Consider the following 23,250-nt stretch of genomic DNA (forward strand, 5'->3'; position numbering starts at 1 on the left):
ATTATTAAACATTGCAGAAAAACAGAGGGGTAGCTAGAACCGAAATTCTTGCTAAACTAACGGCATCGATCATGGGAGGGGGGTGGGATGGAGACATCAGAAGCAAGAAGGAGCCCTTTAACCAATGCCCTATTGAAACAACGCATGCGCACTGCAAGCTCCTCCCTCTCACGGACTACCCGATGTCTCTGCTGGAGGCTCTTCCGGTCACGTGCAAAGGGAGCGAGTGGAGAATGAGTTTGGAGTCGGTGCGCTACAGCCGGGGCTCCCTGGCGGTGCTGAATCAGCTGCTTCTGCCTCACGAGAGTCGCTATGAGCCGGTAGCCAGCGTGAAGGAGGCCTGGGAAGTTATTCGCTCTATGAAGGTGAGAAGAGCCTAGACCCCCAGCTCTCCCTTGCTGCCCCCCAACCACACAATCAGCTCCTCACTACCCCCAGATCATCTTCTGCCCCCCAACCACACAATCAGCTCCTTCTCACTACCCCCAGATCATCATCTGCCCCCCCCACCACACAATCAGCTCCTCACTACCCCCAGATCATCTTCTGCCCCCCAACCACACAATCAGCTCCTTCTCACTACCCCCAGATCATCATCTGCCCCCCCCACCACACAATCAGCTCCTCACTACCCCCAGATCATCTTCTGCCCCCCAACCACACAATCAGCTCCTTCTCACTACCCCCAGATCATCATCTGCCCCCCCCCATCACACAATCAGCTCCTCACTACCCCCAGATCATCTGCCCCTCAACCACACAATCAGCTCCTACTCACTTCCCTCAGATCATCTGCCCCCCCAACCACACAATCAGCTCCTTCTCACTACCCCCAGATCATCATCTGCCCCCCCAACCACACAATCAGCTCCTCACTACCCCCAGATCATCTTCTGCCCCTCAACCACACAATCAGCTCCTACTCACTTCCCTCAGATCATCTGACCCCCCAACCACACAATCAGCTCCTTCTCACTACCCCCAGATCATCATCTCCCCCAATCACACAATCAGCTCTTACTCACTAACCCCCAGATCATCATCTGCCCCCCAACCACACAATCAGCTCCTCACTACCCCCAGATCATCATCTGCCCCCCAACCACACAATCAGCTCCTACTCACTTCCCTCAGATCATCTGCCCCCCCAACCACACAATCAGCTCCTTCTCACTACCCCCAGATCATCATCTAACCACACAATCAGCTCCTTCTCACTACCCCCAGATCATCATCTGCCTAGCTCCTTCTCACTACCCCCAGATCGTCATCTGCCCCCAACCACACAGTCAGCTCCTACTCACTACCCCCAGATCATCATCTGCCCCCCAACCACACAATCAGCTCCTTCTCACTACCCCCAGATCATCATCTGCCCCCCAACCAATCAGCTCCTTCTCACTACCCCCAGATCATCATCTGCCCCCCAACCAATCAGCTCCTTCTCACTACCCCCAGATCATCATCTGCCCCCCAACCAATCAGCTCCTTCTCACTACCCCCAGATCATCATCTGCCCCCAACCACACAATCAGCTCCTTCTCACTACCCCCAGATCATCATCTGCCCCCAACCACACAATCAGCTCCTTCTCACTATCCCCAGATCATCATCTCCCCCCAACCACACACTCAGCTCGTTCTCACTACCCCAGATTATGTCTTCCCCCAACCACACAATCAGCTTCTTCTCACTACCCCCAGATCATCTCTTTCCCCAACCACACAATCAGCTTCTTCTCACTACCCCCAGATCATCATCTCTCCCCAGCCAATCAGCTCCTTTTCACTACCCTCAGATCATCTCCCCTCCCACCCATACACCCAGTTCCCCTCTCACTGCCCTCGATCATCTCCTTCAACCACACAACTGGCTCCCTCTCACTGCCCCTCCCTCAATCCTGTCCACCCACACACCCAGTTCCCTCTCATTGCCCCCAGATTATCTCCTCCACCACCCACACAATCGGGTTCGTCTCTCTGCCCCCCCTTTTATTTCTAGTGCTGAAAGGTGTATGCAGCGCTGTACATTTTAATATGCAATAGACCAGGGGTGCCTAAAAGATTGATCACAAAGGCAACGCAGATGACGATTAAGGAGCCCATCCCGGGCTCTGCGATAGACTCACGTTGCCTTTGCGTTCTCTCTGTTCCCCGGTGCAACAGGCCAGCAGCAACTATGGAAGTGCCGGGCAAGCCAGTCTCCCCCTCCCCCCACCCACCCTGACATCAATTCTGACATCAGAGAGGAAGTTCCGGGCCAGCCAATCGCTGCCTGGCTGGTCTGGAACTCCCTCTCTGACGTCGGGGGGAAGGCTGCAGCTTCGGGAAACAGGGAGAACTCTGCAGCAACGGCGGCGGTGGCTTGGGGGCCTATTTCCAGAGGACAGCCTCGGTGGTGGCTTGGGGAGAAAAAAAAGGGAAATAGAGAGGCAAAACGGGGAGAGAGAAAGACAGACAGGGAGACACATACACAGGGAGGCAGAACGGGGAGGGGGTAAGGAGAGAGGAAGGAAAAGGAGGAGGGAATGGAGTATGGCAGGGGGCAGGTAGGGAGAGAGGAAGAAAAAGTTGGACTCATGGAAGGACAGAGATGTTGGTGGGGAATGGAATGAAGTCTGGAGGAGGCGAAGCATGTAGGAGGCAGATAGGAGGGAAGAAATATTGGATGCACAGTCAGAAGAAGAAAGTGCAACCAGAGACTCATGAAATTACCAGACAACATAGGTAGGAAAAATGATTTTATTTTAAATTTAGTGATCAAAATGTGTCCATTTTGAGAATTTATATCCTTTTACTAAACCCTTTTACTAAACCGCAGTAGCGGATTTTAACACAGGGAGCCTAAGAGCTTCGAGAGCAGTGCGGGGTATTCAGCGTAGCTCCCTGTGCTAAAAACTGCTATTGTGGTTTAGTAAAAAGGGAGGGGGTATATTTGTCTATTTTTGTATAGTTGTTACTGAGGTGACATTGCATATTTTAAAGTCATCTGCCTTGACCACTGAAATAAACCCTGAATATAAATTATAATTAACATTTTCTCTGTGTTCAGTGTGCTTTGTGTTTTTTAAAATTTTATTGTTGGTAGATCATTTTGACTTGGTCATTTTAAAAGTAGCTCGCAAGCCAAAAAAGTGTGGGCATCCCTGCAATAGACAGTCCCTGTTTAGAAGAGCTTACAATCTAATTTAGACAGGATATTTCAGGGTTGGTGAGATTATGGTAGAGGAAATGATACAGTGGGTATAGGTATCTAACAGCAGTGAGTATTTGGAAATGAAAGGGGAGCCAATGAAGTGACTTGAGGAGAGGGATAATTATGAGAATAGCAGCTCTCATGGAATATGAGTCGTGCAGCAGAATTTTTAACGGATTGAAGAGGTGAGAGATGGGTGCATGGGAGGCCCGAGAGAAGTACGTTGCAGTAGTCTAAGCGCGAGGTGATGAGAGCTTCCCCTTCATAACTGGGTCCCTCTCACTGCCCCACAGCCAGCTCACACCCTCTTCCGCCTGCACCCTGCAAGTCAGCTCTCTTTCATTGGTCCAGTTTCTCCCCTCTGCCACCCCACCCATCCTCCCATAGCAATCAGCCCTCGTCTTCGCCACAAACCCTTTTACTTTTCTGTTGTGCCTTTTACTCTGGCAGGTAGAAGTCTTTAGCAAAATAGAAGACATGAAACCTGCTAGTAAAATCTATTGCACTCAGTTACAAGATTAAATAAAAAAAATTATTGCAGCAGTAAAAAGAGGCCTAAGTTAGGAAATTATGCTATTGAAGCGGATGTAGGTACAGAAATCCAAATTGTTTCAGAAGTGCTAAGGATCTGTTTCAGAACTGTGATTTACACTTTAGTTTCTGAAGCTTGTTTGTTGTGCCATACTTAACGTCTTCTCAATGTGTCCTCACCGCTAACTCCACCTTCACTTTCTCCCCAGACCATGGCTGAGTACTTCCACAACAAAGTTAAGAAGATTAACCTTGAGTTCTCAACCTAATCGCCTCTGCCTCTCTCACCTGCCCCACTGACTTTCCATCAACCCATACTGACTTTACTACCTTCTCTGAAATCACAGAGAAGACGACTGCACATTTTCTCTCCTCCTCCAAACTCACCACCTTTTCTTCCGAGCCCATGCACTCCCATCTACTATATCATCCCTGCTATCTACCATATTCTCAAACTATCCCTTTTGATTGCAACTGTACCCGAGGTCTTCAAATAGTTACGCCACTTCTCAAAAATTCTTCACTGGATCCTACCTGCCCCCCATCTCCCTTCTTATCCAAGCTACCTCATATGAGTGGAGTTCCATCCCTATTATCATTTTGATCGCTCTTCTTTGAACCTTTTCTAGTTCCGCTATAACTTTTTTTGAGAAACGGCAGCCAGAACTGAATGCAATACTCAAGGTGAAGTTACATCATGGAGCCATACAGAGGCATTAAAACATTCTTTATTGTCCCTCCAGACCAGCACAGAAACTGATGGGTAATAGCTCACCATGACCAGCAGGTGGAGACTAACACAAACTTTTGGCTGTAGTTCAAGTGGGCTGTGCAGTCCCACGTTCAATCTGTCTGCACTCAGTCTCCAGCAGGTAAAGGTGGTAAGCCTGTGCAGTCTTTACCTAGGTTAGTGTAGGGCTGTTGGATTTTGTTTGATTTGGCCTTCTTGTGGTGCCGAATTGAGCTTGGGAGACCCTTTTGGGTGTCTGGGTGACTTCAAGGGTGCCACACTGGACTGGTCAAGTCCCCCCCCCCCCCCAGTTTCCCCCACCTCCCCAAATTTTTTTCTTAACAGGTGCCTCAACTATAAGTCTTGCCACCAACTATCGGCAAAGCATATGGCTTAGAGAGCCAGTGGGGTCTGTTCAAATATAACAAAGTTATACTATATTGAAAAAAAAAAAAAATCTTGAGGCAGTGCCGGTCTGAAGGGAAGCCTTCAATTAAGGTAAATTGATTTTAATTGCTAACTGGCACTTTGTTTTTTCCCTAGGAGTGGTTTTTGCAATGAGCACTTTTAAGCTGATAAAGTGCTCCAGGTGCACAGTCGATGTGGCCGGCGTGTGCACAAAACACTGGCAGCTGCAAAGAGGAATCCTTATTGGCAAACTAAACTCTGTCAAAACAAAGTTTTTTGTGGCGACCTCTAGTAAAATTCCCTTTGAACCTTCCATTAGCATAAATTTAACTCTGTACATAATTCATCCAACGATTAAAATTTTGGGAGTTATTCTAGACCAGCATCTCACAATGCAAGCTTAGATAGATGCTGTAGTATGGAAATTGTGAACAATTAGATCTTTTTTCAAATCTACTGCTTTTAGACTACTAGTTCAATTATTATTACTGAGTCTTCTCAATTACTGTAATATCATCTATTTGACAGTCACTAAGAAAGAATTAGCAAGACTTATAATAATACAGAATACAGCGGTCAGAATGATTTACTCTCTTCCCTCTCCCCCTGAGCATGACATTTCTCCTTCCCTCCTTTCTGCCCTCCCCATTCATCTCTCTCTCACCATGAATCCAACACTTTCTGCCTCCTGCACGCTTCTTCTCCTCCAAACCTCATTCCCTTCCCCAACCAACATCTCTCTCTGTCCCTCCACGAGTTCTTCCTCTCTCCTCTACCCCTATTGGCAACAAGTCTCCCTCTCTCACTGTCTATCTGTCTTGAGCGATCTAGGCATCTCTCCTACCCCCTCTACTGACACATCCAACATTTCGCCCTCTCTCATCCCCCGGATCCTGTGCAGCATTTTTCACCACTGCCCACCAACCCCATGTCTCCTTTTCCTTCTATCACCCCTCTCCAGCACAATGTCACATCTCTTCCTCCATCACTATATCCAACATTCATCTCCCTTGCATCCCCTTCAATCTGTCTCTCTGTTCCCTCTCCACCACCATATCCAACATTTCTCCTTCTCATCCTTCGCTTCTCCTCTCTATGACCAATTTTCCTTTCTTCCTTTCCCCATGTGCCACCGTCTTTTCCTCTCACTCACACATTCATACCCTACAATTCTCCCTTTCTATTCCCTCCCTATGTCCCAAGTTAGTGCCCCCTTCCTTCCTTCTGTGTTCCATGTTCATGCCACCTCCCTTCCTTCTGTGTTGAGTTTGTGCCTCCCCTCCCCTGCACTTAAGTAGCTGCACATAAGTAGCCACCTGTCCGTAGAAGCTGCCACCGCCGAGGATCCCCTCTCCCCCCAGAAGCTGACCCAGTTCTTGTTTGAGCCGCACTCGCTCCTGTCTTCAGCGGCACTCCTTGCAGGGACGGCACAAGCATCGATTCATATGCTGCATGTGGCTGATCCACATCGGAAAGAAGATTTCCAGGTCAGCTACTTACGTGCAGCATGGAAATCATTGCCTGCATCATCCCTGCAAGGAGTGCTGCTAAAGACTAAAGGAGCGAGTGCAGCTTGAATAAGAACTGAGTTGGCTTCAGTAGGGGACAGGCAGGGAGAGAGGGATCCCCAGCTATTGCAGGGGGCGGGCAGGAAGACAAGATGCCCGCCTGCGGCTTCTACAGCCTGGCAGGAATATCTTCCTCGGCGGCCAGGCCGCGTACCCCCAACAAGCGGCCAATGTACCCCTAAGGATATGCATACCGCGTGTTAAGAAACACTGGTTTATGTCAATCGTTGGGGGGGGGAACCAAGGCTCGCCCAAATCATACTTGACAGCTATTCATACCTCCCCTTCAGAAAAAAGCTCAAAACTCTACTTTTTAACGGACCAAATCCCTAACGCTCCCCTCTTCCGCCGTAACGTTACCCCCTCTCCACCTTAGAAAACTGATGGAACCCCTCCTTTGCAACAGACCTATCCCTTAGCCCCCCCTTCCCCCATCTAAACCCTCCTCTCCCCTCTCCCCCCTTACTTTCCCACCCCCCCTCCAAGTTGGTTGCCCCCCCCCCTGTTTCCATCTAATATGCTCTTATCTAATTTCCTCTCTTAAACTCTATTGTATCCTACTGCAGCACTCTGTATGTATCCCGTATTGTATCCTACTGCAGCACACTGTATGTATCCCGTATTTAGCCCTTCCCCCTCCTAAATCGTTTATGTAAACGAGTTCGTCCCCACGATTGCCTTGTTATGTTCTTCTTTTTTCGAATCGCACTGTATGTAATTCATCTACCTGTTGTGAACCGCCTTGAACTCCCTGGGTATGGCGGTATACAAAATAAAATATTATTATTATTATTATTATTATTAGTGGTGCAGGAGGTTTCTCTGCTCATGGCTTGGACGGAGATTCATCTTCTCAGCGTCTCGCATAGCGGGAATGGAGAATGTCCAGGCGGATTTCCTCAGTTATCACATGCTGGATCCCAGCGAGTGGGGTCTAGGTCCGTGGCCTTCTAGTTGATAGTGCAGGCTTGGGGGATAGCCGGTCATGGGTCTGATAGCCATGAGTGCCAGCGCCAAGGTTCTTCAGTTGGCGCAGAGATTATCAGGCCAAGGGGCAGGATGCTCTGTTGCAGCCTTGGCTGATGGAGGTCCTCCTGTATGTTTTTTCCCCCATGGCTAATAGTGGGCAGAGTTCTCTGCATTGCTCGTCACATCAGCCACATGATCTTGGTGGCTCCAGTCGCCCGTAGTATGCAGATCTGGTTTGTCTTCTCATGGCAGATCCTCTTCCGCTGCCCCTGATGCAGGGTCCCATTCCAGTGTTTGATCTGGGTCCCTTTTGTCTTACGGCTTGGCTCTTGAAAGGGAACACCTAAGTAAAAAAGGTTATTCATATAAGGTGATCTCCACCCTCTTGGGTTCCCGGAGAATTTTAACTCTTGCGAGTATGGGCAAGTTTGGTATCTGTTTGAGGAGTGGTTCCCCTTTGTGCTTTTTTGCCTCACATCTTGGAGTTCTTGCAGGATGGTCTGGACAGGGGCCTTGCCTGGTCCTCTGGGTTCAGCTTGCATGTTGCATGGTCGGTGTTTGGTCTCTTCTCAGGATATGGTTCAGTTTTTGAGGGTGGCAAAATTGCTCCATCCCCAATGCGGCCTTTGGTTCCTGCCTGGGATCTCAATCTGGTCCTTTCCATGCTTGTGCGCCGTCCTTTTGAGCCTCTTGGCTCGTGCACATTTTTAATTTTTTTATTATTTATATACCACTTATATCCTAAGTGGATTACATTCAGGTACTTTATCATATTTCCCTATCTGTCTTGGTGGGCTCAAACTCTATCTAATGTACCTGGGGCAACAAAGTGATTAAGTGACTTGCCCAGGGTCATAAGGAGCAGCAAGGGATTTGAACCCACAGCCTCAGGGTGCTGAGACTGTAACTCTAACCCCTGCACCACACACTCCCACATTGAAGGATCTTACTCTTAAGGCAGTCTTCCTGGTGGCCATTACTTCTGCGAGATGCATTTCTGAACTGCAGGCCTTTTCGTGTAGGCCTCCTTTCCTGGAGTTCCCATTATTATACTGTTGCCCAATTCTCCAGCTTTCCTAATCTCGGAAAACATTTCTTCATCTGTCTGCTCATTTTGTCTCGGGGGACAGCCTTTATATTCCTTCCCTTCACACATGCAATTTCTATCCATAAGGATTCCACACTGTTATCTGTGTCATACAGAATGTTTATTTGATTTGATTCATAAGAACATAAGTTGCCTCCGCTGAGGCAGACCAGAGGTCCATCTCGCCCAGCGGTCCGTTCCCGCGGCGGCCCATCAGGCCTATTGCCTGAGCAGTAGTCCCTGACTATTTCTATAACCTACCTCTACTCCTATCTGTACCCCTCAATCCCTTTGTCCTCTAGGAACCTATCTAAACCTTCTTTGAAGCCCTGTAACGTGCTCCTGCCTACCACAGCCTCCGGAAGTGCGTTCCATGTATCTACCACCCTCTGGGTGAAAAAGAACTTCCTAGCGTTTGTTCTAAACCTGTCCCCTTTCAATTTCTCCGAGTGCCCCCTTTTACTTGTGGTTCCCCATAATTTGAAAAATCTGTCCCTGTCTACTTTTTCTATGCCCTTCAGGATCTTGAAGGTTTCTATCATGTCTCCTCTAAGTCTCCGCTTCTCCAGGGAGAACAGCCCCAACTTTTTTAGTCTGTCAGTATTTGAGAGATTTTCCATACCCTTTATCAGCTTAGTTGCTCTTCTCTGGACTCCTTCAAGTACTGCCATGTCCTTCTTGAGGTACGGCGACCAGTACTGGACACAGTATTCCAGATGCGGGCGCACCATTGCACGATACAGTGGCAGGATGACTTCCTTCATCCTGGTCGTGATACCCTTCTTAATGATATCCAACATTTTGTTTGCTTTCCTTGAGGCTGTGGCGCACTGTGCCGACGCCTTCAATGTTGTGTCTACCATCACTCCCAGGTCTCTTTCAAGGTTACTTACCCCTAGCAGTGATTCCCCCCATTTTGTAAGTGAATATCGGGTTCTTTTTCCCTACATGCATGACCTTGCATTTCCCTATGTTGAAGCTCATTTGCCACTTTTTGGCCCACTCTTCCAGTGTCATCAGATCCTTTTGGAGATCTTCGCAGTCTGCCGTGGTTTTAACCCTGCTGTATAGTTTGGTGTCATCCGCAAATTTAATGACCTCACATTTTGTTCCCGCCTCCAGGTCTTAATGAATATATTGAACAGGAGCGGTCCCAGCACCGACCCCTGCGGAACTCCGCTCGTGACTCATTGCCAGTCTGAGGCCCTTTACTCCAACCCTCTGTTTCCTGTCTGCCAGCCAGTTTTTGATCCATCGATGGACCTCCCCTTGCACCCCGTGGTTCCATAGCTTCTTAAGCAGTCTTTCGTGTGGTACCTTGTCGAAGGTTTTTTGGAAGTCAAGGTAAATGATCTCTTTCATCATTATTGTACTTCTTTGAGGGGGTAAATAGCCAGGTGGATAAAGGGGAACCTTTATCCACCTGGCTGTTTAGCCCCTCAAAGAAGTACAATAAGTTTGTGAGGCATGACCTACCCTTGCAGAAGCCATGCTGACTCGACTTTAGCTGTCCATTGTTCACAGATGCTGTCCTTAATCAGCGCTTCCATCATCTTTCCCGGGACCGAGGTCAAGCTCACCGGCCTGTAGTTTCCTGGGTCACCCCTTGAACCTTTCTTGAAGATGGGCGTGACATTTGCTATTTTCCAGTCCTCCGGGATCTCTCCAGTTTTTAATGATAGGTTGCATATTTGTCGAAGTGGCTCTTTAACATATAGCGCAAGCCCCTCCAATTTGATCTATGCTATCCTTGTGATATAATTTGTACCCAGGTAATACAGTGACCCATTGATTGTCCTCCTTCTACCAGGTCTCTGAATTGCCTATCTACCTCATCATTCAGTGCTATATACTTCAACTCTGCTATTTTATTTTTTAGGCTTCTAGCATTTGTATACAGACACTTGAAATTGTGTTTTTTCCTTGTAACCACATGCTGTTGAGAAGACAGGGAAAATTTGAGTCTTTTACTCTGCCTTCCTCTCAAACCCTCTAGGGTTTCTTTCATCATTATTGGAACCTCTCTACCGGGATTTCTTTTGCTAGACCTGTAAATTCAATGTATACTTATTTTTTGGGGTTTGGTTTTACACAAGCCTTATGAAAAGGAACATTTAGGTAGGTCAAAGCTACATGTTACTACATACCATGGGTTCAGCCGTAGCTTCCACCTTTCTTTTTATAGTGCCTGGAGGGAAGTGTGAGGGACTGTAACTGCGGAGATCATCAGAAGTTTGTCAGGATGACAAGCCCTCTCTGACATTGTGACCTGGGACCTTACAGGTGCGAGGGGCCCCGGCCATTGCCATTGTGGGTTGCCTAAGCCTGGCTGTGGAGTTAGAGAGCAATGAAGTGAAGGAGAAGGACCAGCTGGTGATGTTTATTCTGGAGTCCCTCGAGTTCCTTGTCACCTCCCGACCAACAGCCGTCAACATGGCCAAAGCAGCAGAACAGCTTTCAGCGTTTGTGCACCAGGAAGCAGTGCGGGCCAATGCCACCTCTGAGAGCATCCGGAAGAGGTAAGAAAGGAAATAATTATGTTTTGTAGCTCTAACAGAGCCACCAGTGCTGCTTTAGAACTGCATACAGTAATCAAGGTGCAATCATAGACATAATTATATTCCCCGTTTTTCTCTCTTACTTTCATATCATTCCTAACTTTCTCTTTGCCCTCTTTTACTATTCTCCACTGAGCAGAGATCACAACACATTGTCCATAGTGAGGCCAAATCCTTTTCCTGGCTAATTCTGAAACCAGTACTGTATAAGAATAGTTAGCATTGTATTTCCCCTGTGTATCACTTTGAACTTGTGTGCATTCAATTTCATCTGCCATTTAATTTTAATTTAGAAATGAACATTCCACATTTTATGCTCACTAGACTGTCCAAAGCAGATTGCAAAGCTCCTCACAATCTACTCATAATGTAAAAACTCTGAATAAATTTGATCACCTCGCTCACTGTTACATCCATGTCTAGATTAATGAAAATGTTAAAAAGCACTGATCTTGGTACAGATCCCTGAGGCAGTCGGCCATTTACTTTTCTTCATGGACAAGCAGGATGAATTAACTCTCCTAGAGCTCAAAAGGGGCATTTGCAGCCATACCCTAGCACAGAACCTGCCTGTTTCCACTCCAGGCTGCTCTATCTCAGCAGCCAGATAGACGGATTCACCTGCTTTCTTCTTCTTCTCCCCTTGAGATTCTACGAATTAACACTACAAAGATGCTTGTAATATTTCCATGGGACAAACTGAAGGCTGTCCTTGGAGAACAAAGGGCAAACTTCTCACACAGGTGATCTTCCCTCTGCTGAGCTTTCCCCAGAAGTTTTCAGCACTGCTGCCATCTATGGTATGCCTACTTCCCCCATAGAAATGGGCTCTTCCTTGAGCCCCAACCCCTCCTCTATAGTCAATAAATTTTATTGAATTTTTATAATTGGTGCAACAAAATGTTAATTAAATTGGAACTAGAGAGTTGCGCGGGGACAGAAATCCCACCCATCCCCGCCAGGATACCTCTCCGTCCCCATCAGGATTCTCTCCTTCCCCACCCATCCCCGCAAGGAATTACCTCCATCCCCGCCCGTCCCCATAAAAAGCAGCAATTACTTCTGACAGGATCATCAATTCCACAGTTTCTTTTCTGTTTGTGTTGCTGTTTTCCTTGTGGAATCTCTTTGGTCGAACCCTTTTTTTGTTTTCTGTTCAGGTAATTAACTTATAAACCCCCTCTTTTACTAAGACTGACGTGTCCATTATATTATATGGACGAACCCTGCTTCCAAACCCTTCCATCCCTATGGGAGTCCCGTGGACCAGAGGGGGGTCCCCGTGGGAGTCCTGTGGGTTAGTGGGGATTCCCACGGGATCCCCGCGATCCCCGTACCCGTGCAGACCTCTAATTGGAACATCCATTCTTGGCAACAGGCCTGCCTTTCATTTTTCAGAACTCCAACATGCCATCCAGTCCTGGTGATTTGCTGCCCTTTAGTTTGTCAATTTGCCCTATTACATTCTCTGAGTTTCTCTATGCCATCACTTTCAAACATGTTTTGGGCACAGTAAACACTGAAGCAAAGATTTTATTTGTGTTTCTTTAGCACTCTCCAGACCAGTAGAGGTTAATCTTTACAAATGGGTATATATCCAATAATGACCAGCAGGTGCAGACTGAAAACAAAACTGTGGGACAGTATATAATATACACCCTTCTCTATTTACCTCAGTCTTCTTTCAGTCTCCAGCAGGTGTTGAGTGATCTGTACCCATCTCCCTTGGTAGGATCTGGTGAGGCATCTGGTGGCGGATCCTCTTCCTCTGCCTCTCTTGGACGATCTTCCTACGCAGGGTCCCATTCCCATGTTCGACCCGTCTCCCTTCTGTCTTACGGCTTGCCTCTTGAAAGGGGTCGCCTTAGTAAGAAGGGGTATTCAAATAAGGTGATCTCTACGCTCTTAGGGTCCCGGAGGCTTCTACCTCTCGGGCTTATGTGCGGGTTTGGCATCTCTTTGAGGGGTGGTGCCGGGCGCGGGGAGTGGTCTCTTTTCGCGCTTTCCTGCCTACCATTCTAGAGTTCTTGCAGGATGGCCTGGATAGAGGCCTGGCTTGGTCTTCTTTCCGGATTCAGCTTGCGGCCCTGTCGGCTTTTCGAGGGTTAGTGACAGGTCAGCGCTTATCAGCCATTCTTGATATGATTCGCTTTTTGCGGGCGGCCAAGTTGCTCAGGCCTCCCGTACGGCCCTCTGTTCCATCTTGGGATCTCAATCTGGTTCTCTCTGTTTTGGAGCGCCCGCCTTTCGAGCCGTTGGGCGGCTGCTCTTTGAAGGACCTTACTCTGAAGGCGGTCTTTTTGGTGGCCATTACTTCCACTCGGCGTATTTCTGAGCTACAGGCTTTCTCTTGTAGGGCTCCCTTCTTGGAGTTTTCTAGGGAGCGGGTTGTCTTGAGGCCTGTTCCTTCCTTTCTGCCGAAAGTAGTTTCTCCTTTTCATGTCAATCAATCTGTAGTCCTCCCGGTCTTGTGTAGTCGGGAGGGCTCTTCTGAGCAACGGCAGATGCACAAGTTGGACGTCAGTCGGGTCCTTCGCTCTTATGTGCAACGGACCCAGGAAGTCCGGAAATCCGATCATCTCTTTGTCCTTCTGGCAGGTTCTCGTCGGGGAGCTGGCGCTTCTAAGGCTACTATTGCGCGCTGGATCAAGGAGACGATTGCTTCCGCTTCGAACTTCACGGTATAGCGGTATATAAGAAATAAATTATTATCTTCTGAGGCAGAAGCCCATTCCGGAGTTTCTCAAGGCTCATTCCACTCGAGGTCAGGCAGCTTCTTGGGCTGAGTCGTCGCTCGTGCCTCCAGTGAATATTTGTAAGGCTGCGGTTTGGTCTTCCTTGCTTCCTTTGTTAGACATTATCGGGTAGATGTTCAGGCGCGTCGGGACGCGGTGTTCGGTGAGCATGTTCTGGTATCGGCCCTGCGGGGGTCCCACCCATGAGAGGGACTGCTTTGGTACGTCCCATTTGTAAAGATTAACCTCTACTGGTCTGGAGAGTGCTAAAGAAGGAGAAATTAGGTTCTTACCTGCTAATTTACTTTCTTTTAGCTTCTCCAGACCAGTAGAGGTCCCCACCCTGTTTGTTGTTGTTGTTGTGTTGTTGGGGCTGTTTCGCGGGCAATTTTTGTTTTTTGCTGCGGGTTCTAGTATTTTTCTAGGGCCGGGGAGAATTAAAGAACAGCGGCTGTGGCTCGGCTGGCTTAGCTGGCGAGCTGTGGGGACATTTTCCTTCTGGTATTTCTCCTCTGCATTTTCCAACAGCATTTGGGTATGTTAGTTGTTACTCCTGTTCGGAGTATTGTTTTCTTTCGGGTTTCCAGTTCTTGGTTCTGCTTGGCTATTCGGCAGACTGAGGTAAATAGAGAAGGGTGTATATTATATACTGTCCCACAGTTTTGTTTTCAGTCTCCACCTGCTGGTCATGATTGGATATATACCCATTTGTAAAGATTAACCTCTACTGGTCTATAGAAGCTAAAAGAAAGTAAATTAGCAGGTAAGAACCTAATTTCTCCTTTTTTCTGCTGTGGCCTTGTCCTCTCTGAGTACTTCTTTGCCCTTTACATACAGGTTGCTGTGGGTTTCTGCCCCCTTGGGAAGCTTCTTTATAGATTTGTTTTTGACCTGCAAAAGAAGTGATTGCTTGCCATCTCTGGTACCTCCTGATTATTGATCATTTCATTAAACAAATCCTAATTCCCCTAATATGTGCTTCTGCTGATGGCTCAGTAGCTGCGCACAAGGCTGGGATTTGATTCCCAAGTTCCAATTGGGTGCATGTATAACAGCTTCCAGATAGAGCTGCAGTCTGTGGTTGAGAACTGTTTCTACAATTAGTATATTAGACTGCAAGGAATTAAAATTGCAGATGTTTCTAAATGAAAATGCAACCAAGGGAGCAGAAAAAAAGTACAAAGTCAAGCGTGAACGTTTCCAGTCAAGTGCAGATTGACTATGCAGAGGTCAGAGCCTGGCACCGGGTCCTTTCCGACAGATTGCATGTTGACAAGAAATAACACGTGAGTGACATTTAGGAACTCATGATGGCCAGAGCAGATAAGGTAGATAAGGTGTAACTAGTCTTTCTACCTGTTGGCTTTTCCTTGCTGCACAGGGGATGGGACTGGTTGGAGAAAGATATCATTGCTTCATTGGTAATATCTTTGTTCACTTCTTAGCGTGATCGAGTGGGCAGAGGATCTTCTGAGAAAGGATGTGGAGGACAATAAGAAGATTGGAGACTGTGGAGCTCAGCATCTCCTCCAGAAGGTTCCAGGGCACCCAATCACCATCCTGACTCATTGTAACACTGGTTCACTGGCAACTGCTGGCTATGGCACAGCACTGGGTGAGGAGCGAGCTGTGAAACAGTATTGGGTTGGGTTGGGAGGGGCAGGGTAGAAGAGAAATCATGGTGAAGGGTCCAGGCAGTAAAGGACTATGGCCTTCTGGGTGATTAGTAAATATCTGTGACCCTTTGGTATCACTTTTGTACAGGTGTGGACAGAATGGCTATTTGTGCTAAGTCACACAATCTAGTGGTCAAAGATTACTGAGGAGCGGGAGTTATGTTTAAGTCACAGGTCAAGTCCTTGTACAATATCACACGTGCGATACATTGTGTGAAGATCTGTAGGAAGGAGCTGCTTTTTACCTTGTCCTTAATATTGATTGTCCAGGTGTGATTCGTTCTCTGCACTCGATGGGCCGTTTGGCACATGTTTACTGCACAGAAACCAGACCCTATAACCAAGGCGCAAGACTCACTGCATATGAACTGGTATATGAGAAGATTCCTGCCACACTCATCGCTGACAGCATGGCCTCCATAGCTATGAAGGAGAAGGGTGTGTCAGGTGTGTCACCAGCAGCATGGTCACCGTACAGGACAACTTAGTATATCTCGGGACATAAGAATTACCACAGTGGGTCTATCTAGCCCAGTATCCTGTTTCCACAGTGGCCAATCCAGGTCACAAGTACCCGACAGAAACCCAAATAGTAGCAACATCCCTGGGTCTACTTTTACAGTTAGTGGACTTAACTGGTGCTTAATAAGGATTAGGGTATTTGATATACCACCTCTTTTTGGTACAACCAAAGTCGTTTATACATATAGAGATACTTCCTCTATCCCTTGTCAGTGGAATTTGACTTCTCTGGTTCTCAGTCCACTGCACTAACCATTAGATCACTCATTGTTAATGATCAGAAAGATAAATGATGGTCTGTCCACAGCTGCCCAGCTGTTCCAAATTCTACAGCTAATTATTGCCTGCTCTTATTTTGGGATCTGAAAGTTAGAGGTATTTGTTTTAAAGCATAAGTCTGGATGGGAAAAGCCTAGTGAAAATTGTGTCTTGGTTCTGAGAATTCTGCTGTAGTGGTTCTCAGATCCAGCAGCTGGTTAAACACTGTTAAAGTCAAGAGGTGTTAACTGGTGTGAAATTACACCAGATCAAGCTCCTGAACCTTTGTGGGTCTCTGTTTGCTAATCTGTAACCTGCTCTTGAGTCCTTCCCTTTTTCATTGGCTTTTAGCTGTTGTCGTAGGAGCAGATAGAGTTGTGGCAAATGGAGACACGGCAAACAAGGTTGGCACCTATCAGCTGGCCATCGCTGCCAAGCACCATGGCATTCCGTTCTACGTGGCAGCCCCCAGCACATCGTGTGACCTGAGGCTAGCAGATGGGGGACACATTGTGATTGAGGAGAGACCCAGTCAAGAGCTGACCGATGTGAACGGAAAACGGATCACCGCCCAGGGTAAGGGAGGATGTTGGTTAGTATGCTTTGTGCTCTACATGTGCCTACTTCGTGAGTCATGATAAGAGATTAAAAATGTCCTCTAGGAGGTGCAGTGCTTGCAAGTGATTAACTGCACTTAGCTTGTGCTACTTCCATTTCTTGACCGGAGGACTGGCACTTGTATTCCCAGCTGGTGCAGTTCTTATAACCCCTGATCCCGGTTCAGAATTCTGTCCCCCTGCAGTCAATCACCCCTCCAGAGCATAGAGCCAATGCCTCTCAGTCCTCTTCCACAAAGCACAGAGCAATCCCCCTGTTTTCTCTTTTCCTCCACATTCCCCCCCCACCAGCTTGGGCAAACCTTCTCAAGCCTTCTCTTCCAGACCTCTCTTAGCTTTGTCTCTTCTGGGCTGAAGAGTCCCAGCCTGTTTACTCTCTTCATAAAGGAGTTCTTTTGTCTTCTTTCATTTTTGTCGCCCTTCTCTAAACCTTTTTTAATTCCAATATACCTTTGAAGATGGGCGATATGGATCATTTTACATTTGCTAATTCAAGACGTTTATCCCATATTTTACTTTATTTGCTTTTCCATCTGCAAAACATTCATACAAAAGATATTTCTCAACGACTATTGTCATTCCAGGCTGCTATCTGAGACAAAAGACTTTTGCTGCTTGATAGTTAGCTTTGTTTCTGATCAAATTTTAGGAAATTTTATTTATTTAAAAATTTATATGCCACATAACTATGCGGTTTACAAAATTACATGCATACATATTAAACGAATGCTAAACATGAACGAACACAGGAAGACATTAACAGACGGTATCATTTTCAAAATCTTTAGATTCATCCTGCAGGAAATTGTTGAAAACTTACCTAATTGTACAATTTTTGGAAGTCTGATGCTTTGTATTTCACTGTGATTAGTCTTCTTTTATTCTGTTAACGGCAAAGAACTGTAAGAGTTTCCCGTATATAAACACATTTTTGTGTTATTGCCTCAAATGAGGGAATTTTTCAGGTTTTTTTTTGAAAATATAGATATACCATATTCCGACTCACTTGAAAAATGTAGTAATTTATAGGGCAAAATCCATGTTGGCTCTGCCACAGATGTTTAGATGGCCTATAATGTTTTATCCCAGGAGAGCAGGCAGATATTCTTAACTGATGGGTGACGGCACCGATGGAGCCCCGGTACGGACAATTTTAGAGTGATTGCACTCTAAGAACTTAGAAAGTTCCAGTAGGCCGCACCGCGCATGCGCGAGTGCCTTCCCGCCCAACGGAGGCGCGCGGTCCCTAGTTTCTTAGTTTCCGCGGAGCTAAGAAGATGTGTTTTTTTTCAACGGCTGTTAAAAATCTTTCTTGCCTTCCCGCTCGCACGTTTTTTTGTGTGGAAGTTTTCTCTTCCTCGTTTTCTTTTAGTTTAGTCTTGTTTTTTAAAAAAAAAATAAAAATAATAATTTCTTTTTTGTTCGTTTCTTCGCCTCGCCCCGGCGGGGCCTGTTGGCACAATCGAAGCCTCCACCTTCGATTTAGCAGAGGCCGTGTTCACCTTCATGCCCCCGCAGCCGGGATTCAAGAAGTGTCAGCGGTGTGCGCGGCCCATCTCTTTACCGACCCCCACAACTGGTGCCTTCAGTGCCAGGGTCTGGATCATAACGCTTCCTCTTGCACCCGTTGTGCTTCTCTTAAAAAGCGCACCTTGAAGAACCGGCAAATACAACAACGACTTCTCTTCGGTGCCGTGATGGAACCATCGACATCCACTCCGACATCGGCTGCCCCCTCTAAATCGGCACCGACTCTCTCGACACCGCCTGAGCTTCCTCTGGTGTCGCATCCCCCAGGTAAGCCGGCTAAGAAGCCTTCCTCTTCCCTGGAGCGTCGTCCGGCCGATCCTGCAGTGAGCCCAGTCCTGCCGGTCTCGAGGCGCCCCCGTAAGCGCTCCGCTCCCATTGAGGTGAGTGCCACATCATCGGCCTCCTTATAGAACAAAGAAAAGGCAAGAGGGATGTCCTCCCAACCAAATAGTATTTATTCTTTAAAACATGTATCGTCTCAACAAGGATCCAAGTTTCAGCATGCAGGTATGCCTTCCTCAGGGGACACTGAGCTCTACTGCAATTGAAATAAAATTTGATGTATCTGTTGAAAGATGCTGCCCTTTTTTTCCAGTACCAGTCAGGTTCATTGACATATAGTTCCCTGGACCACCATGTTAGCCTCGGGGTTCTCAACACAGTCCTCGGGACACACCTAGGCAGTCAGGGTTTCAGGACATCCACAGTGAGTATGCAGGAGAGAACTGGATACGTTCTTCCTGTATTCAGATCTCTTGTGTATATTCATGGTAGATTATCCTGAAATGCAAATAAAGGAGTCGTGAGACAACAGATGTTGCGTACTCAGCGAAGGGCTATCCAAAATATTCTTTATTGGTAAACAATACGATGTAAACAGGTGGACTCAACACTGACAGTGTTTTGGCAATCCTGCCTTTGTCAAGAGTTTCAAAATACTGTCCATTGCCCATTTAGTGCTTTTTACCAAAGGGTATTTTAGTGGCAACTTGAACACTATGAAAATCCTCTTGTGGCGATGGATAACCTCCAAGTCACTGCGTTAGAATTGCCACTAAAATACCTTTTGGTAAAAAGCACTATGTGGTCAATGGACAGTATTTTGAGACTCTTTTGACAAAGGCAGGATTGCCAAAACACTCTCAGTGTCGAGTCCACTTGTTTACATCGTGTTGTCTACCAATAAAGAATATTTTGGATAGCCCATTGCTGAGTACGCGACATCTTTTGTTTCACAACTCCTTCATTTGCATTGCCGTCCTGGGTGAGACCTGGCTGACTAGGTGTGTCTGACTCTATTAAGAGCTGCTGCTCTATTTCCCCCTCCCCCCCTGTTCTTTAAATGTTATGGAGGTTTTTCTGCTATGATAGTGTTACCTGACTGCTTGTTTGCTCTTCTGTCATCTAGTGCTTAAACTTCCTCCGCTTTAACCTTCTTGCTTCAAAAATACTTGAATAAAAAGATTTTGTTTTGGGTGTTTGTCTCTTTGGCTTGCCTTAGCTTAACTTATACTTTTTCAGGTGTTTTAGAGCCATGACATTAATAACAACATTATGTTTGCTGATTGCTATAAACTCTATATTTATATCAAGCAAGCGAATGTTATTAAAATATCATGAGTTGTATTACCAGGGTGTTTGCCCACCCATGGCATTAATCTTGCACTTTTTTTAAATTTCTTCTCAGGTATTGGAGTATGGAACCCTGCTTTTGACGTTACCCCCTGTGACCTCATCACAGGGGGAATTATCACTGAACATGGAGTCTTTTCCCCTCAAGAGCTGCAGGCAGCACTCACCAAGGTGATGAAAGAAGAGGGAAAGAGGCAGAAGCATGAGGCTTAAAAGTTTCTCTCAGACTCATTTCAGCTGCTGCCAGAGATAGAATGGCATCTCTTCCTGGTTTCAGAGCCAGGACTAGTCTTTGTGTATTGTATATATGGTGCAACGGATGGAAAGTGACACAGGTCAGCTAAATCAGTATTATAATAATGTAGTTGTACTCTTCATTTATAAAGGTCCAACAAGGATCAATTACTCAACATGTTTAGCCAACACCTACCTTGGCTAAACTACTTAAAATGAGTAAGATGCTGAAAGCCAGACAACCCAAAAGCCCACTTTGGCCTCGGTCCTCCAAAGGAAGAATACACTCCCCTTAATCTTTGATTTTACCTCAGTTGCTTGCTGATATGGGGATGAGCATGTCCGATTGTGTAGCCAGCTACTAGCACTGGGAATGATGCAAGATCATAGTGCTACCTCTTCTTTTTTTTTTTTTTTTTTTTAAGAGCGGACAAGACCTGCTTCTCTGGCTAATGAACTAGTGGACTTTTGTTTGCTTCTTTTTCAACATCTTAAACTCGTTTTTTATGTAAGACCTCTGAGGCAGGTGTTAGACAACTGACCCATATTGGAACTTTCTGAATGAAGAATATGATGCTGTTTTTAATGTTTTCTGATCGCGAGGGCCCTGAATGTTTTTGGAGATGGCCTTGCTTGGTTATGGTAGCTTTGCAGATGTTATGAAACATGATAAGAGAATCTAGATCTGGGAGTCAGTTTAAGTTTAAAGAGTGATGGGGCTTAGAATGGCCACTGCTTGCAGTGAAAACTGAACAAACTCAGATTAATTATGGAAGGTAGCTGAGCAAGGTCTTCCGAAATGAGTTGCATTTGTTACAGTAGGGCTAATGTTCTTATGTATTCTCTGGCCAGTTCTCTTGAAGCTACCTCTCAGCTTACAGCCATACAATATGACCATTGACAAGGTACCTAACCTAAGGCTGATGTTTAGGCATACTGGGGCCCAAGACTGAAATAAAGGAAGAGCCCCTTGCTGTCATCCCACAAGAACTTTAAATAATAATAATAACAACTTTATTTTTATATTCCGCCATCCCACAAACAGTTCTAAGCGGTTTACAAGGGAAGAGACTGTATACGGACAGCGACATTACAGAGAACTTTCAAAATTACATTGGCATGCTAAGTTTAGTCAGATTTATCTGGAAGTACATCAGGTTGAAGTGGGGTCAAAGAGATAAGTTTTGATTGACTTCCTAAATGTTTGGTATGAAAGTGCGTTTGAGATGAAGTTGGTTAGACATTTGTTCCATTTGCCTGCTTGGAATGATAGTGTTCTATCGAGCCCTTTAGGGATGGAAAAGTATTAGTTGTGCCTGGGAATTCGAATTGGTGAGACAGATAGGATGGGGATGAACCTGTCATGGTTTTGAAGCAAAGGCAAGCAAACTTAAAAATAACCCTAGCATCCACAGGCAGCCAGTGTAGGTTTTTGTAATATGGGCTTACATGGTCTGATTTCTTGAGACCATAAATGAGAAGTTTGATGGTTTTCTTGAGAGATCCCAAGTATATAACATTGCAGTAGTCTAAGGTACTTAAGATCAGGGATTGAACCAGCAGTCAAAAGGAAAAGAAATCAAAGTATTGTTTAATGACACGAAGTTGCCATAGAGTGAGAAAGCATTTTTTGACTTGAGCATTAGTGTGATCTTCAAATGTCAGGCTTCAGTCCAGGGTGACGCCAAGGATTTTGGTTGTGGGATTAATTGGGTAGTCTGATCTAGAGAGTTGCGCGGGGACAGAAATCCCACCCGTCCCCGTGAGAACTCCCACCCGTCCATGCGAGGAATCCCCTCCGTCCCTATAAACTTCAGAAATAGATATTTCATTTAATTATGCTACTGAATTAAAGGCTCTGGTAGAAACCCATTTAAAAATAAGCAAAAAGACTTTATTTTTGGAAATATTAATTGGAAAGAATACATACTTTGTAAACGGGTTTCTACCAGAACCTCTAATGTTTACAAATTTTTATCAACACAACTAATATACTACTTTATCCTGAAGGAAAAAAAAAAAAAAGAAATGGAAATGAATGGAATGGAATTTTTTTCCTATCTTTGTTGCCTGGTTTCTGCTTTCCTCATGTTTGCATTCAATTCCTTCCATCCACTATCTCTCTTCTCTCTGCGTCTTCCATTTGCTCTGTTACTGTGCCTCTCCCTTTCTCTCCCCTTCCAAATTGGTCTGGCACCCATCTTTTTCCCTCCGCTCCCCCCATAGTCTGGCACCTCTGTCTTCTTCCCTGCCAGCGTCTTCTCCCCACTCCCTCTTCCCCATTTCCTTTCAGTGTCCTTCTCCCCCCCCCCCCCATCTTCCCCATGTCCTGTCAGGCAGCATCCTTCTCCCCCCTCTGCCTTCCCCATGTCCTTTCAGCAGCCTTCTCCCCCCTCTGTCTTCCCCATGTCCTTTCAGCATCCTTCTCCCCCCTCTGTTTTCCCCATGTCCTTACAGCGTCCTTCTCCACCCCTGTCTTCCCCAGTGCTTTCAGCGGCCTTCTCCCCCCTCAGTTTTACCCATTTCCCTTAAGCGTCTTTTCTTCTCCACTCCACCTTTCCTCCCTCCCTGCCCCTTACCTTTGTGGCGCTTCCCCACCCGACTGACAACAGAACAGGCCCGGTCGTTCAAATCTCCCTGTCCTGTAGCCGCGAATCTAAATTACCTTCTTACAGCAGCTGGAGTATTGAAGCTGCTGTAAGAGGTAATTTAGATTCGCGGCTACAGGGCAGGGAGGTGTCAGCCGGTCCTGTTGTCGGTCGATCGGGGGACCTTACCGGCTGTGCACACTCCCTGGGGTGGACCGCCCCCCTCCTCTTTCGTACGCCATTGCCTTCTTCCTACCTGCCCTGCTGCACACAGCCGACCGGAAGTCTTCCCGATGTCAGCGCTGACGTCGGAGGAGGGGAGGGCTTTGCTTAAGCCCTCCCTCCGATGTCAGCGCTGACATCGGGAAGACTTCCGTTCGGCTGTGTGCTGCGGCAGGGCAGGTACGGAGAC

At 46.5% G+C, this 23,250-nt stretch overlaps 1 protein-coding gene across 1 annotated transcript; it reads left to right on the top strand.

Moving 5' to 3' along the window:
* Positions 1 to 222: 222 nt before the first annotated feature.
* MRI1 (methylthioribose-1-phosphate isomerase 1) lies at positions 223 to 21,361 on the top strand. Its single transcript, XM_033925569.1, has 6 exons — positions 223 to 365; positions 10,772 to 11,007; positions 15,227 to 15,396; positions 15,728 to 15,904; positions 16,589 to 16,813; positions 20,072 to 21,361. Exons 1-6 carry the CDS (start codon positions 234 to 236, stop codon positions 20,227 to 20,229), a joined length of 1,098 nt encoding a protein of 365 aa, XP_033781460.1. The 5' UTR covers positions 223 to 233; the 3' UTR covers positions 20,230 to 21,361.
* Positions 21,362 to 23,250: the final 1,889 nt, after the last annotated feature.

The sequence above is a fragment of the Geotrypetes seraphini genome, chromosome 16 (assembly GCF_902459505.1).
Source record: "Geotrypetes seraphini chromosome 16, aGeoSer1.1, whole genome shotgun sequence".
Classification (NCBI taxonomy): Eukaryota; Metazoa; Chordata; class Amphibia; order Gymnophiona; family Dermophiidae; genus Geotrypetes; species Geotrypetes seraphini.

Bases quoted from the DNA above. Each gene is read 5' to 3' on its own strand.
- MRI1 (XM_033925569.1), top strand. From the start codon at position 234: ATGAGTTTGGAGTCGGTGCGCTACAGCCGGGGCTCCCTGGCGGTGCTG. The intron at 366-10,771 runs GTGAGAAGAGCC...GGGACCTTACAG, and splicing joins AAGTTATTCGCTCTATGAAG to GTGCGAGGGGCCCCGGCCAT. The intron at 15,905-16,588 runs GTGTGTCACCAG...ATTGGCTTTTAG, and splicing joins GAAGGAGAAGGGTGTGTCAG to CTGTTGTCGTAGGAGCAGAT.